The sequence below is a fragment of the Bos mutus genome, chromosome 6 (genome assembly GCF_027580195.1).
Source record: "Bos mutus isolate GX-2022 chromosome 6, NWIPB_WYAK_1.1, whole genome shotgun sequence".
Lineage (NCBI taxonomy): Eukaryota > Metazoa > Chordata > Mammalia > Artiodactyla > Bovidae > Bos > Bos mutus.
In genome coordinates, this window is record NC_091622.1 from 60,551,498 (window position 1) to 60,565,761 (window position 14,264).

General features: G+C 39.4%; 1 protein-coding gene across 11 annotated transcripts in view; it reads left to right on the forward strand.

Moving 5' to 3' along the window:
* LIMCH1 (LIM and calponin homology domains 1) overlaps window positions 1-10,108 on the forward strand; it is a 352,547-nt gene extending 342,439 nt beyond the window's left edge. For all 11 annotated transcript variants that reach the window (XM_070372327.1, XM_070372326.1, XM_070372324.1 and 8 more), the window contains 2 exons: window positions 1,566-1,668; window positions 7,184-10,108. In XM_070372327.1, the coding sequence (XP_070228428.1) occupies window positions 1,566-1,668; window positions 7,184-7,209 (129 nt within the window). In that variant the 3' untranslated portion in view covers window positions 7,210-10,108. The remainder of the gene's footprint in view (window positions 1-1,565; window positions 1,669-7,183) is intronic.
* The last annotated feature ends 4,156 nt before the right edge of the window (window positions 10,109-14,264 follow it).

Here is a 14,264-nt window from a genome sequence, read left to right on the forward strand (position 1 = left end):
CATGTCTGTCTAGCTCACCACTATTTCCTCTGTATACCTAGTGGAGATGACATCAGTAAATATTTCTAGAGGAGTGAATTAATGAATAACTGAAAACGAGAAGGCTTAAATTCTAGTCTCAGATCTCCTGCCAATTAGCAGGTGAGCTAACCACTTATGCTTGCCTGATTTATTTTTTAAAATTTACATGTCAGACTATATCGGCATCTCCTTTCATCACCCATGGGCATGTTTCAAATAATATATGATTTTCGAAGCTACACCCTCTAGCTCTGGAAAAGAATAATTTCATTCCCTTCATCATGCTACCATGCTTTCTTGTGGCCTGGGGTTTTGTCCTGTTTCTTTTTGGTACCCCACTCAGCTATAAACTAAACTTGCACAGGTTTAAAATAACTCTCACTTTACCTGTATGCTAAGAGAAGGTGAATGACGTCGTTCTGAAATTATTAGCTTAATTATGTCAGTAATCACTGGAAAGCAAAACTTATAATGAACAAAACACAGTACGGATACTTAGACTCAATTTATCAATATTGTTGTTGTAAAATTAACATAAACAAGGTATGTCCTAAATTATCTAGGAGTATTGTGAGGCTCATAATGTATACTTTTTTAAGAATTTCATGGTAATATCAAGATGACATGTTCTAACACCACAGTTTATTCTCAGAAACTTTACCAGAACTCGAAATAATCAAGGTAACAAAGAGTTTTTGCAGATTCTCAGTAGAAAGGGGACTTGTCTTCTTAGCTGTAAAGGCCTTTATTTTCTCTTACCATTCACTTCCAAGAGCTGACTTGATGCTTTAAGGCACATCACCATATGGATTTATCCCTTACCCTTCTGTGTAGGTGTAGCTTGTAATATAATTTGAATGGAACCCTCCCTGTGCCCCAGGTGACCTTAGAACATCAGTCTGGAACTCACCCTCTATTCCTGGGCTCGGTCATAATCTGCCTGCAAGTGGCTGGCATGAACCACGCCCCACTGCCTCCTTCTCTGATTCAGCCAGTACGGTGTACCCTACCATCTCCTACATGCAGGCTAGCTTGGTATCGTTGCCTCTAACATGGAAACATAAGATGGGGGTGCTATTCCGCAGTGATTATAGTCAGGTATTAATAGAACTTACCAACAACACTGAAAAGCCTTATTCAGAGACAAGTTTCGATATATAATTTGTTGGCCATGTGTTTATTTAAAACCACTAAGATTTAATCTGTTTAAAACAGTCTTCCATCTTGAGAATCAGCGTGCATAGGCTTTGGGGTTCAACCTGATAACCGCTCACCAACTTCTAAACCTTGGACAAGCCACCTCTTGTCCTAAGCTCTCTGAACCAGTGTCCTTCTCCATAAAATGTTAGGACTTGGGATAAAATGCTAAAAGTATATTATTTCTGGAAATCAACTCACAGAGCAGCATCTCATACATAGTAGATACTCAACAAATGTGGAGGTTAGAGAGGTGATTACTGTGCTACTCTTGTGGACAGTAAGCAAGCGTTGTAGGGAAACAGTTCCTTGTGTGCCTTATAACTTCTGCTCTTTCTTCCCTGTAGTGTGGGATTTGTAAAGGTCAGCTTGGAGACGCCGTGAGTGGGACGGATGTTAGGATTCGAAATGGTCTTCTAAACTGTAATGACTGCTACATGCGATCCAGAAGTAAGTCCTGGGGGGAAATGCCTTGAGATGTACGGGTGCAAACACATGCCTTTCCTGGACCAGTTTAGGAATTCAACTATTTCTGCCTATCAGTTGACACTCCTACACTAAAAGAAAGATGTGTTAACGATGGTAAAGAATCTGCCTGCAATGAGGGAGACCTGGGTTCAATCCCTGGATTGGAAAGATCCCCTGGAGGAGGGCATGGCAATCCACTCCAGTATTCTTGCCTGGAGAATCCCCATGGACAGAGGTGCCTGGTGGGCTATAGTCCACGGGGACACAAAGATTTGGACATGACTGAGCGACTAAGCACAGCACAGGTAAAAGAAACAATAATGAAGTGACCCCTTATTTACTATTAGTTTCTTACTTGAATGACTGCTACAATGTAATTCTTTTTAACCAGAGGGCATTAATACACTAGCAGGTGAAAATGTAGACCAAGTTTGAGACATTGCCTGAGCTCACCATGGAGATTTCAGTGAGATACAGGGGTGATATAAGGTCTGTAAAACCCTACTTATTTGTTGAGGTATCTCTTTAGAATTCCAGCAGCATGTGGAGGGTATCTCACATGTGAAGAGTCACTCTGCACTGCTCATCAAATCAGGCACCCGCTCCTCAATGCCTACATTCAGACGTTTCATGGCATAATGTGGGCTTGTTCCCAACTAAATTGAAAATTCTTTGAGAGACAAACTGGTGTGTTCTACTTCTCTGTGAATCCCCACTCTCCTCCAAAATGCCGGAGTACATACTAATCAGCACTTAACCAGTGTGTGCTGCCTTGAAGCTTCCTTGAGCAGCCTGCTCTCCCATCTTATGCCTAGGTCTCCTGACGTAGGCAGGTCATGTATTAATAAATTTGGGGGGCCACGAGGGGGTGCTGTTGCCCAGCTGCTGTTTAGAAAATATGAAACTAGCCGGTGGCTAGCCTCTGAATCTTTCCTCAGTCTCCATCATAAATATAGTCCTTATGCTGGATAGGGCTTCTTTAGTGACTCAGTTAGAAAAGACTCTTCCTGCAGTGTAAGAGCGGAGAAGGCAATGGCACCCCACTCCAGTACTCTTGCCTAGAAAATCCCATGGATGGAGGAGCTTGGTAGGCTGCAGTCCATGGGGCCGCTAAGAGTCGGACATGACTGAGCAACTTCACTTTCACTTTTCACTTTCATGCATTGGAGAAGGAAATGGCAACCAGCTCCAGTGTTCTTGCCTGGAGAATCCCAGGGACAGTGAAGCCTGATGAGCTGCCGTCTATGGGGTTGCACAGAGTTGGACACGACTGAAGCAACTTAGCAGCAGCAGCAGCAGCAGTGCAGGAGACCGCTTGCAGTGCAGGAAGCTAGGGTTCAATCCCTGGGTCAGGAAGATCCCCTGGAGCAGGAAATGGCAACCCACTCCAGTATTCTTACCTGGAAAATCCCATGGACAGAGGAGCCTGGCAGGCTACAGTCCATGGGGCCGCCGAGTCGGAAATGACTGAGCACACACCTACAAATGCATATATATGTATATAATATATAATTATATTTTATTTAAACTATATTTGTATTTGTTTGTTTTGTTTTTGTACATTATAAAGGAAAACTAAACCCTTTTGTCCCAGGATTCAAAGTAATTTTTTTTCTATTATTTACGCGAATTGGAGTTTTTCTGCAACCTCAATGACCTGTTGAGTGTGAGCCATGGAACCAGAAGAGGGCGCTGTTAGGTTGAAGGATGGTTCAGCCAGATTTGAAAGTGCTGTAAATCTGAATTTCTTTCATAATTTAAAGCGATTGAAGGATGCCAGCAGAGAACAAACCCGAACCCACTTCTGGATAACAGTGACCTGTTTTGATCCAGATTTTTATTTTAATTGAGAAGCTGGGTGTTTCATTGACATTTCTTTTGGAAATTAGCTTTTAGGATCTAGGCCAGCAATTTTTCTCTTGTGTATACAAATATAAAGGATGTTAAGTGCTTTTGATTCCAAATCTGAAGACAAGAACCATGGGATTCCTGCAACTGTCCTGTAAGATGAAAAATAGGTAATTGGAAGTAGATTAAAGATACTGTTTTTTCTTTATTTAATATTTTTGATGCACTATTTCACTAGATATTTTTTAGAATACAAATGTACTAAGACAAAAGCAAAAAGGTTCATTATCTCTTTGCCTAGAGAACCAGTATCTATATTCAAAAGAAGAAATAAATAGAAGGTATAAATGATAAAAGTTCAGGAAAAAATGGGTTTTTTAGAAAGATAAAAAAATTAAAAATGAAAAAATCTTCAAAGTTAACCACATAATCACTTTCTAATAATTTCTTGGGGACAGGGGCAGAATGTATGTTTGTATATACACATGTGTTTGCACAAACACACAGATGCATGTGTGTGTGACACGTCTACCTGTGTTGGTTTTTATTTCACAAAGGTAATAGCATAACCACAGCGGTACTTAGTTTTCATTGCTGCTGTTTTTAACTTAATGATGAAAGTGAAAGTGTCAGTCACTCACTCCTGTCTGACTTTGCGACTCCATGGACTGTTGCCCACCAGGCTCCTCTGTCCATGGGATTCTCCAGGCAAGAATACTGGAGTGGGTTGCCATGCCCTCCTCCAGGGGATCTTCCCAACCCAGGGACTGAACCCAGGTCTCCCACATTGCAGGCAGATTCTTTACCATCTGAGCCACCACGGAAGCCAGCTTAATGATATATCCTGGCAATTTTTTCATAAAGCATGTTCTTTCTCCTCATTCTTCTTAAGACTCTTTTATAGCTGTATACAGTCCCACTGTATGGACTTACCATAATTTAAAACTAATGTGCTAAGAATGAGTGTTCCTTTAATTCCAGTTTTTTTAATACTATTTTTTAAATGCTCCAGTGAACATGCTTTTATATATGTCTTGATGAACCTCTGAAAGCATCTCCACAGGGTAGATTCTGAGCAGTGGAAAGTGAAGTCGCTCTGTCATGTCCAACTCTTTGAGACCCCATGGACTGTATGTAGCCTACCAGGCTCCTCAGTCCATGGAATTTTCCAGACAAGAGTACTGGAGTGGGTTGCCATTTCCTTCTCCAGGGGATCTTCCCAACCCAGGGATCAAACCCAGGTCTCTCACACTGCAGGCAGGCAGTTTACTGTCTGAGCCACAGGGGAAGTAGAACTGCTGAGTTAAAAAGCATATGCCTTTTAAATCTTCAGGCTATTTGCCTAATTATATTCCCCGAAAGAGCAATGTATATGAGAGCCTCTTTCTTTCTCCATGCCTTTGTCAGCTCTGGATATCATCAAATTTTTAAAATTTCCACTCTGCTAGGCAGAGGGGATAAAACCTCTTTGCTTTAATCTGTAGTCTTTAACTAACTATAAGTGAGTTTAAGCATCTTTTCATTTGTTTGTTCACCATTTATACTTCTTTTTCTATTAAAACCTTTTATATTTCTGTATCATTTTCCCATCATTCTATTATCAGTTGCTTTTTATGAGTTTTTTGTAAATTAAGGAAATTTTCCCTTTATTTTATATTTGCTACTTTGGGCGGTTATCATTGGTCTTTCCACTTTATGATTTTTTTTCATAGAATAAATTTTCAATTTAGGTAGTTCAACATATCTCTCATTTTTCCTTTTTGGATTCTGAGTTTTGTGTTCTACTTAGAAAAGCTCTGACTATCCAAGAGTATAAATAAATTTAGCTGTGATTTCTCCTAGAATTGTTTTTTGTTTTCTTTTTGGCATATAAACATGTGATAATCAGAAATGTATGTGGGGGTAAGAAATAAGATAGATACTAGATTTATTTTGTTTTCCAATTAGCCAATTGTGTGACTATAACTTACTGAAAAATCCCATTTTTTTCTTATGAATCTGAAATGCAACTTTCTCCTAAGCTAAGTTCACATATATATTTTGGGTCTATTTCTGGATATTTTATCGTGTTGTGTTAACCTGTTTATTCTCTAGTGTCAGTTTTAATTAATATAGGTTCATATTATGCATCAGTATTGAAAGAGAGACTGGCTACCTTCTCTCCAGTTATTTTTTCCAAGTTTTCCTAAATCTCATGTTTATTTTTCCAGATAATTGTTAATATCATTTTAGACTAAACTTTAATCCGGTCAACAAATGGCAGGGAGAATGAGCACCACATCTGAGACTACTGCTCATCTCTTTCTTTGTGTCATAAGGAAAAACTGTACCTTCAGAGTGAATAGGGGGAGAGGCTAATAGTTGGTTAGAGAAGTATAAATCCACTTGAATTGATTGACTATACCCCAGATGCAATAAAAGAGTCAGAATGGGGAAAATGGCTAAAAATCATTTTTTTCTTTTTTTACTTGATTTTGATCTGAAGTTAAGAAGAAGGGAGATGGATAGATGTGAGAGGTGGTTTACATCATAGGTATTCCTAGTGAAATGAAATAACTTCATTGTGTAGAATAATAAAACCTGAATATGTAATCCTATTTTCTTCAAGTAAGTGGTCACATTTAAATGAAACTTTTTTCTTGGAGGGGGAAAAATAGCATAACAGCATATTAAAATGCAATTCCTAAAAGTAATGTAAACAGTTTGTAAATTCATATGTAAATAGAAGAGAAGTGCAAAGCCAATTACCTGTCATGAATCAAGCCGTCACATGGTTTAACTGGTGCCATTTGTGTGTGGGTGTTGGATGACCATGTCTTTGTGTCTGTTTGATCATTCACTTTCATGAAATGCATTTAATGCAAAATCCCCGGGGTCTTTTCCAATGTTGCAATTGCCTCATCATAACTCTAGTGCCTAAAATGAAGGAGAAACTTTGTGAAGGTTTCAGCAGGAAATAGGGAACCCAAACCATCCTTCCTAGATAGAGTTGCCAGATAAAATACAAGATGCCCAGTTACATGTTTTTGAGTTTCAGCTAAACAATTAATTTTTAGTACGTGTATGTCCCAAACATCTCCTGCTCAGGATTTAGCACAAGTGTATCCCAAATATCCCATGGGATATATACTAAAAAAATGTATTTATTATCTAAAATTCAAATGTTATTGGGTGTTCTATATTTTATTTGCTAAATCTGACAGTCTTGTTTCTAGATCATATGTCAGATTCCTCCTGTTGCAATGTATTTATTCTTAGAGAAATCACAAGCTAAGGAAACTGAGAGAAAAGAAATTATTTTCTTGCTTATTTGCCACAGAAAACAAGGAAGAAAACTTGGTGGAGGTCATTTGGTTCAGGGTGAAATCCAGAGGACTTCAACCAAACTTGACAAGGCATAGGAACCACCTGGGCTCCTTGTTCAGCTCCAGGATAGTGCTCAAGAGTCTGCATTTCTAACAAGCTCCAGGTGACGCCAATGTGGCCGGTCCCTGGACCACACTCCAAGTGGCATGGCGGGACAGATTTCCCCTCCCTAGAAGGAAGAGATGTTGGCAATGGTCATTACTAATTTCAGAAGTGTTTAAACATCTAAATCCAGAATGGTTGACTTCTGTAACCAAATGTTGCTCTGTTTTCTTCATGCCAGGTGCTGGCCAGCCCACAACATTGTGACGTGGTTTCCCAGCTTCCAGATCACTCACCATTTCCTTACTGAGGGTGTCCCCTGGCAGCGTTTAACGAAATCCCGAGTTCAGGGGCTCCACAGCATTCATCTGATTTCTGAAAGGCTGTTTGAAAAGATGGTATCTGTTCTATTGTAGCACAGTGTTCGTGTTTTTCCTGGTTTCCTTTCTTTTTTTTTTTTTTTTTGGCATTTGCACAGTATATACAAAGAATATTGAATTGTAATGATCCTGAATAGTTCAAAAAGAAAAGGTCTTAGCATGGTCAAACAGGCTTATGGTTTAAAATATGTTATTCTCTTTTTTGGGAGTTAATGAGATGAATGATGCGATAAACCTGTTTGGGTTTTTTTTTTTTTTTTTTTTTTTAGCATTTCTAGGAATTAAACATTTTATGTTTACAGAATTGAGCTGCAGAAAATGCAGGACATGCCAATTTGAGACACATGGTCTTCTGAGTCAGGAGCATACAATTAATGCATTTCAGAAACTAAAAATCACACCATCTAGCTCTGAGCTATAACTTGTTTTTACTGCAAAGTCACTAGGCTGATAATATATACTGTAATCTTGAAACATTTGTGTTACTTACCTTTTGAGGTGGAAGTCATACCAATAAATTATTGCACCGTTAGTATTAGATTCTGTGTCCTTTGGAAGTTATGCCATTGATATAGGCTGAACCATCGAATAGAAAGAACCCTTGTAATATTGGCTAGATTTACACTCTGGGACATTGCCCAAGGGTAGGAAGAAACCAGAGGGACATAATTCAGTCATTATTTCCAAAGTTACTACCAAAATCTGTGAAGACGTTTAATCTTCCAAAGAGTGGTGGGTCAGTGATATCCAAGAGAGCTTTGTGGCTTGCTTCTCTTCATGCTCTAGATTCAATAAAAGGCTCAGTGTGGGACATATGGAAGCTGTCGTCGAGATCAGTCCATTGCTAGGTGTGACCCTGCTCACCCTTGCCTGCACCTTCTCCTTGGGGGCTGAAGCCCAGGTGGCTAAAGAGAAGCACTGAGTCCATCCTAATAGAATCCAATGACGTACAATGCGAGAAGCCACTAGTGTGTGATCAGCAAGCACCTACCGCTCACATCGTCCCCTGCCCACCCCACGGGATACCTGCCTGCTCTCCTCCGCGCCATCCATCACCAACTCTCTCGACTTCTGGAACTCCAGAACCCAGAATTCTGGACCTTGATCATGGAGAAGTTTAGCAAGGAACTCTTGTGAAGGGCTGGCTTATTTTTTTGCCCTGTGTGATGAGTTTCATCTGGCCAAAAAGGAATCAAGTTATTAAAAAGCATCCCATTTTAGAGTTTCAGGCTGTTTTCCTGAAGACTGGGGAAAGGGGGACTATTTATTCTGCCTTAAAATAATGGCAAATAAGTGAAGATGACAGATGACGTTTTGTGAATGTAGACTCTGGATATACTCCTAATAGCTTAACGTAGTCATAAAAGGAGATCAAGTAGATGTTTTTCTGTTATGTAAGCAATAATTTTTTTTTCTCTGTCTTATTGAGTATGGCTAGCAATTATTTATTTACATGCTAGACAGTTCTCTGCATGCGGGTTCCATGTAAGTGCAGAAATTTCCTCAGCCACTGGAGATAGTTTGGCCATTTTGTTATTTGGGCGAGCTGTTGTTAGATTGAAATTTACACATCATTTCATTAAAAATTGTGCCTTAGAAAATGCAAAGCTGTTGCACATAGTGATGAATTATGGATGCAGTACATTGAAGAGAGATGAAGTCACTTCCAAGTTCTCAAGACTTCTCATGGAGGTGTTGGCTGCTTTACAGGGGGAAAAAGTTTTAAAAAAAAAAGAAAAAGAAGAATTGAAAACATTTTGAAAATGTACAGATTAAGTCCAATATTTTGATTAACCACCTGCATGTTTTATTAAGTATTTTGATAATATGGATGTTTGCACTTTGCATGATATTAGAAGAGTACTTTACCACCAATAATGCACAAAACATGTACAATAGAATCATTCATAACCGATTTTTATAGAATACTTTTTACATGTGGAACTCCATCTGTTATGTAAGGATTATATGAATATTGCACATTCTCTTCTGGTTTCACAAACCCATTTATACATATTTCTTAGTGAGACTCATTGTACATGTATTGAAGCTAGAATCAAGTCAAGAAAAATAAAGCCCCATTCTCCAACTGCGAAATGTGCTTTTCCATAATGAACAATAGTCACCAGCACAGAATAATCTCCAACATTTTCTAAATTCTAATTGCCAACTGTTTCTATTTATATTTGATTTATATTTCATTTGGAGTCTGTTACATGGCAGCTCGGGCAGACTAGATCTTGTTTTTTCCAATGCAGCATAATGAGTATGATCTATTTCTTTTCAAATAATCTCTGAGACCCCAGGAAAAAAAATGCTGTGCTCCGTTGAGCTACAATGTAAATGTGTTTGTTTAAAAAACAGATGAGGCAAGTGAGTGATTTATTGTTCCTGAGGAAGTATATCTTTTTTTTCTTATACTTCGAAAGCTAGTCTCTTCTTTCTTAAGAAAAAAAAAAAAGTGGGTAACTCTTTGTTTTTCACGTGCAAACTTTCATGACGTGTTCATTCTTTCTGTGTAGTGTTATTAATGCAATACCTACTATAGTTATCTATACACAATGTAAGACTTAACAAGCTGAAATGATCCACCTCATATGTGAGTCCGTCCAAAAGATGTTACTATTCTGGGTGGGCCAATATTCTGTATCAGTTACACTAACCTTCATTTAAAATATTTATTCTAAAATGACTCTGAGAAATAGTAAAAAAAATAAAATAAAGTTGTCTAAAACGCAACAGCTTTTATAGTAAATGTACATTTATAAATAAAATACTCAAATTCATTTTGTATTTCACTGATTTTTTTTTTGAGGGGCGGGGAGTCAATTTTCTTACTTGGGGAAGAGAGAATCAAGCTCTCTTTTACAGCTTTTGGTCCAGAATTACACAGTCAGATGATAGCAATGATGCAGATTTGCATATGTTTATTGATGCATCTTGAGGTCAGCTATTTAAGGCAAATCAAACTTACCAGCTGACTGTGCATGCTAAGTCACTTCCATCATGTTCCGACTCTTTGTGACCCTATGGACTATAGCCTGCCAGGCTCCTCTGTCCATGGGATTCTCCAGGCAATAATACTGAAGTGGGTTGCCATTCCCTCCTCTAGGGGATCTTCCTAACCCAGGGATTGATTGTAGGTGTCACTAAGGAATTGCCTTCCATTGAAGGATTCAAACTCCTTGAGAAGAGATGAACAATAACCAGGAGAGGCCATGTGAGTGCCAGTGGAAATTGTCTGAACAACCAAATGATGGTTAACCTCCAGTACTGGCTAGAGAAAACCCTTTGAAGTTGCTCTATTCTGCTGCTTTTTCCAGCGCTGTCGCAGTGCTCGCTCTCACTGTAAACATACAGTCTGTTCACAGAGGACGTTTCTTTCCATTGTTGAATCAGGGAATATGCTTTGAAACAGTGGCATTCTGCTGATACTGTTAACTTTCCAAAATATACATGTATCTTGGCTGGCCCTATGTCTCAAATCTGTAGGTGGTGACAATAGCAATCAAATTCCTTGAAAGTTTCCATCGTTTTAAGATACAGTATTCTAATTGTCATTGCAAGTTGTATTCTGCCTTTTTTTTTTTTTTGGCAAAGTTGGATATGAATTAGTAGTTGCTGCTCTTTCCATAGAAAAGTGAATTCTTTGCCTTTAGAAGAGAAGTTTAGCAACTACCAGAGTAGTTTAATATATCCATTGTTACGTAAGTGAAAGCTTATTCAGCTATAAAGCAATTCAAGACAAAAGACTGTTATTCTGGATATGAGGGCGATCTGGTTGCGACATCTGTCACCCCATTGATCACCAGGGTTGATTCGGCTGATCTGGCTGGCTAGGCGGGTGTCCCCTTCCTCCCTCACCGCTCCATGTGCATCCCTCCCGAAGCTGCGCGCTGGGTCGAAGAGGCCGACCATCCCCGATAGAGGAGGACCGGTCTTTGGTCAAGGGTATATGAGTAGCTGTGCTCCCCTGCTAGAACCTCCAAACAAGCTCTCAAGACTGTTATTCTAACATATGATCTATGAGCAATGTCTTTATTAAAATAAAAATATTTTTATCTAGGATAATATTGAACTAGGTTTTTTTTCATTGACTTTCTTCAAGACCTAAGGACTTCTTTTTAGGGTCCAAATCTGGACCACAGAGAATCTCTCCTCATCCTTCAGCATTATCTAAGTCAGGGGTTACTTAGACTGGAGGGACCAGTTAGGCATTGTAAATGAGAACCAGAAGAGGATGATATTGAAAGAGTGGTGTAGACTATGGCAAACCGAAAACATACACAGTTCTGTCTGACAAATGAACATATCTACAAACAGAAACAGACTCACAGACTTGGAGGACACATATGTGGTTGCCAGTGGCGGGGACGGGGTGGGAGGGCGAAGAATTGGAAACTGAGATTAGCAAATACAAACTAGTATATATTAGGTGGATGAACAGCAAGGTCCTACTGTATAGCATAGGGAACTAGATTCAATATCCTGTGATAAACCATAATGGAAAATAATACAAAAAAGAATATATGTATAACTGAGTTGCCGGGGTCCAGCCACGGTGGATCCAGGGAATTCGAAGGGGAGACGGCATCGGAGATCAGGAAACAACAGCTTATCTAAATGTTAATTAAAGATATAAAGAGTGGTTAAATAAGGATAGCTCAGTGAGAAAATTTAGTGGAGAAAAGAGGCTGAATAATTCAGCCAGGTGACAGAACCACACGGGGAGACCAAGCTTCAGTGAACAAGGCCCGCACTTTATTTTCCAAAGTAGTTTTTATACCTTAAGTTATGCATAGAGGATAATGGGGGAAGGGGTAGAGTCATGCAGCAAGCCAGGCTTTCTTCCTGCAAACTTATCATATGCAAAAGTTTAGGTGATTTGCATCATCTTCTGGCCTGGAGGCCTGTTAACATTTTAAGACCCTTTCTTCAGAAAATTTATTTTTCTCTAAAGGTGATTGGTCAGGAGCCACCCTCCAAAAGCATTAGATAAAGTTGCATTCCTACAGAGCAAACATGTGGTGGGCTATAACAAGAAAAAGAATTAACTCAAGGGTCCAAGGTTACAAACATTAAAGCTACTACTTACACCAATTATATTAATCAATACACTGCCAGGGACACAGCAGGTAAGGGATATGGAGACTTAGCAACAAACATTGGCCCAACAAGTGAAAAACCCTTCACCAATATAATTTCTAATCAATCTTTTAACTGCTCAAAGGAATCTGTATTTAGACAGTTTAGAACATCTCATGCCTCTCACAGTTGGGAGGCTCTGAACAATCACATGTGGCCGGAAAAACCTATTCAGGCAGGCTAGAGGACTTCCAAAGGAGTTTGTAGGTTGAAACACTGTCACACCCAGGAATCATTAACTGGAGCTGTAAGTTAACTCTTTTTTCAGAGAGAGGTAGTGGGGGACAGCCCCCCGTAAAGTCAGAGGTGTAGGTGACAGCACAAAGCAGAAAGTAGGCAGACTCTGGTTTTGGGGGTAGATGCTCGAGAATTTCCAGGGGGACTCCTGAAGCTCGATCCCGCCTTTGCGTATGCCAAACCCCCTTCCTCATGACCTTTGCCATGGGCGGAGCTCCTGCTCCCGACACTGAGTCACTTTGCTGTATACCTGAAATTAACACAGCATTGTAAATTAACTATACTTCAATAAAATTTTTTTAAATAATGATAATAAACATTCGCACTGGTACACAGTGGGGGAAAAAGAACAGTTCTGTCTAAAGGAAAAAGCAGTTATTGGGCTCTACCCAATTGTTTTTGTGTGAAACCCCCAGCCTTTTAAATGTTGACAGCAATTCAAAACATTTTCCAGCACAGTGCCAACCAAAATTGTGTCGCTCCACAAACCGTACCCACAAGTTCAATTTTGTTCTCAGTTTACCAGTCCACAACATGTAGCTAAAACCTTTGCTTTTCTATCAGCTGCTAACTTGATCTGCTGTGAGTCATTTCATTTGACCTATACATCAAGATTTGCCATCAGAGTTTTTGCTTTTGGAGTATCTTGAGTCATTCAAAGAAGCTAACAGATCCATTGATCAGCAGGTGGTATGGCTACAATTCATGACACTTTCAGCATTATTCGTGTATTGTCATCAAAGCCTGCTATGCTACAAGGACCCGTGTTCAGCATTTTGCAGAACCATGCCCTGCCCTTCCTTCCTTCTGAATGACTCAGAAGGACAGAAGAGTGCTAATATACAAAGTAGAATTTTTTTCAAAACTTGTTTAGCACCATTTTCTCAACTGTACTTTTGCAAGCACTGTTTTACTTATCAAAAAGCAAATTCTGGCATGTGAGAAGATGAAAGGATGCCTCCCCGTTTATAGATAAGGAATAGACATATAGAGGAATAAGTGAGTTATTGTAGATGAATATAAGATTTTACGTAATTGTGTGTTTCACCAACTGGCTCCAGTCAGGAGTGATTAGAGGAAGCTCCTAGTCAACTGTGCCTGACTCTCATGTCTGGGACCCACATGAGACAAAGCAGGAGGACCCCTGAACGTAGCCAGACTTCACAGAGTTCAATGTGCACTCAGAGACTAGAACTATCTTTTTATAGTAAACTTACACTTATAAAATACTGAAATAGATTTAGTATCCCATTTTTTACCCTTGGAGTTTGCCTTCTTACTCTGGGGTGAAAGAGTAGAGCTGTCCCTTTGACGTCCCCTTGGACACTTCAGTCTTTGCTGGACAGGAAGCTGTCCACCATGTTTGTCCAACCCAACTTTTGTGTTGTGAAACCGGACTTCCACTTTCTCAAACCCAATAGCCAAGACCTGAACAAAAGAAAAGCCCCATTCTAAACATTCTGATAGGGAGAAGATGCTGAGGGCCCAGCACATTAATTCCTTTATCGCCACAAACAAATTCATTCCTACATGAATCAAGGCCTTCATTTTTTCAGCAGG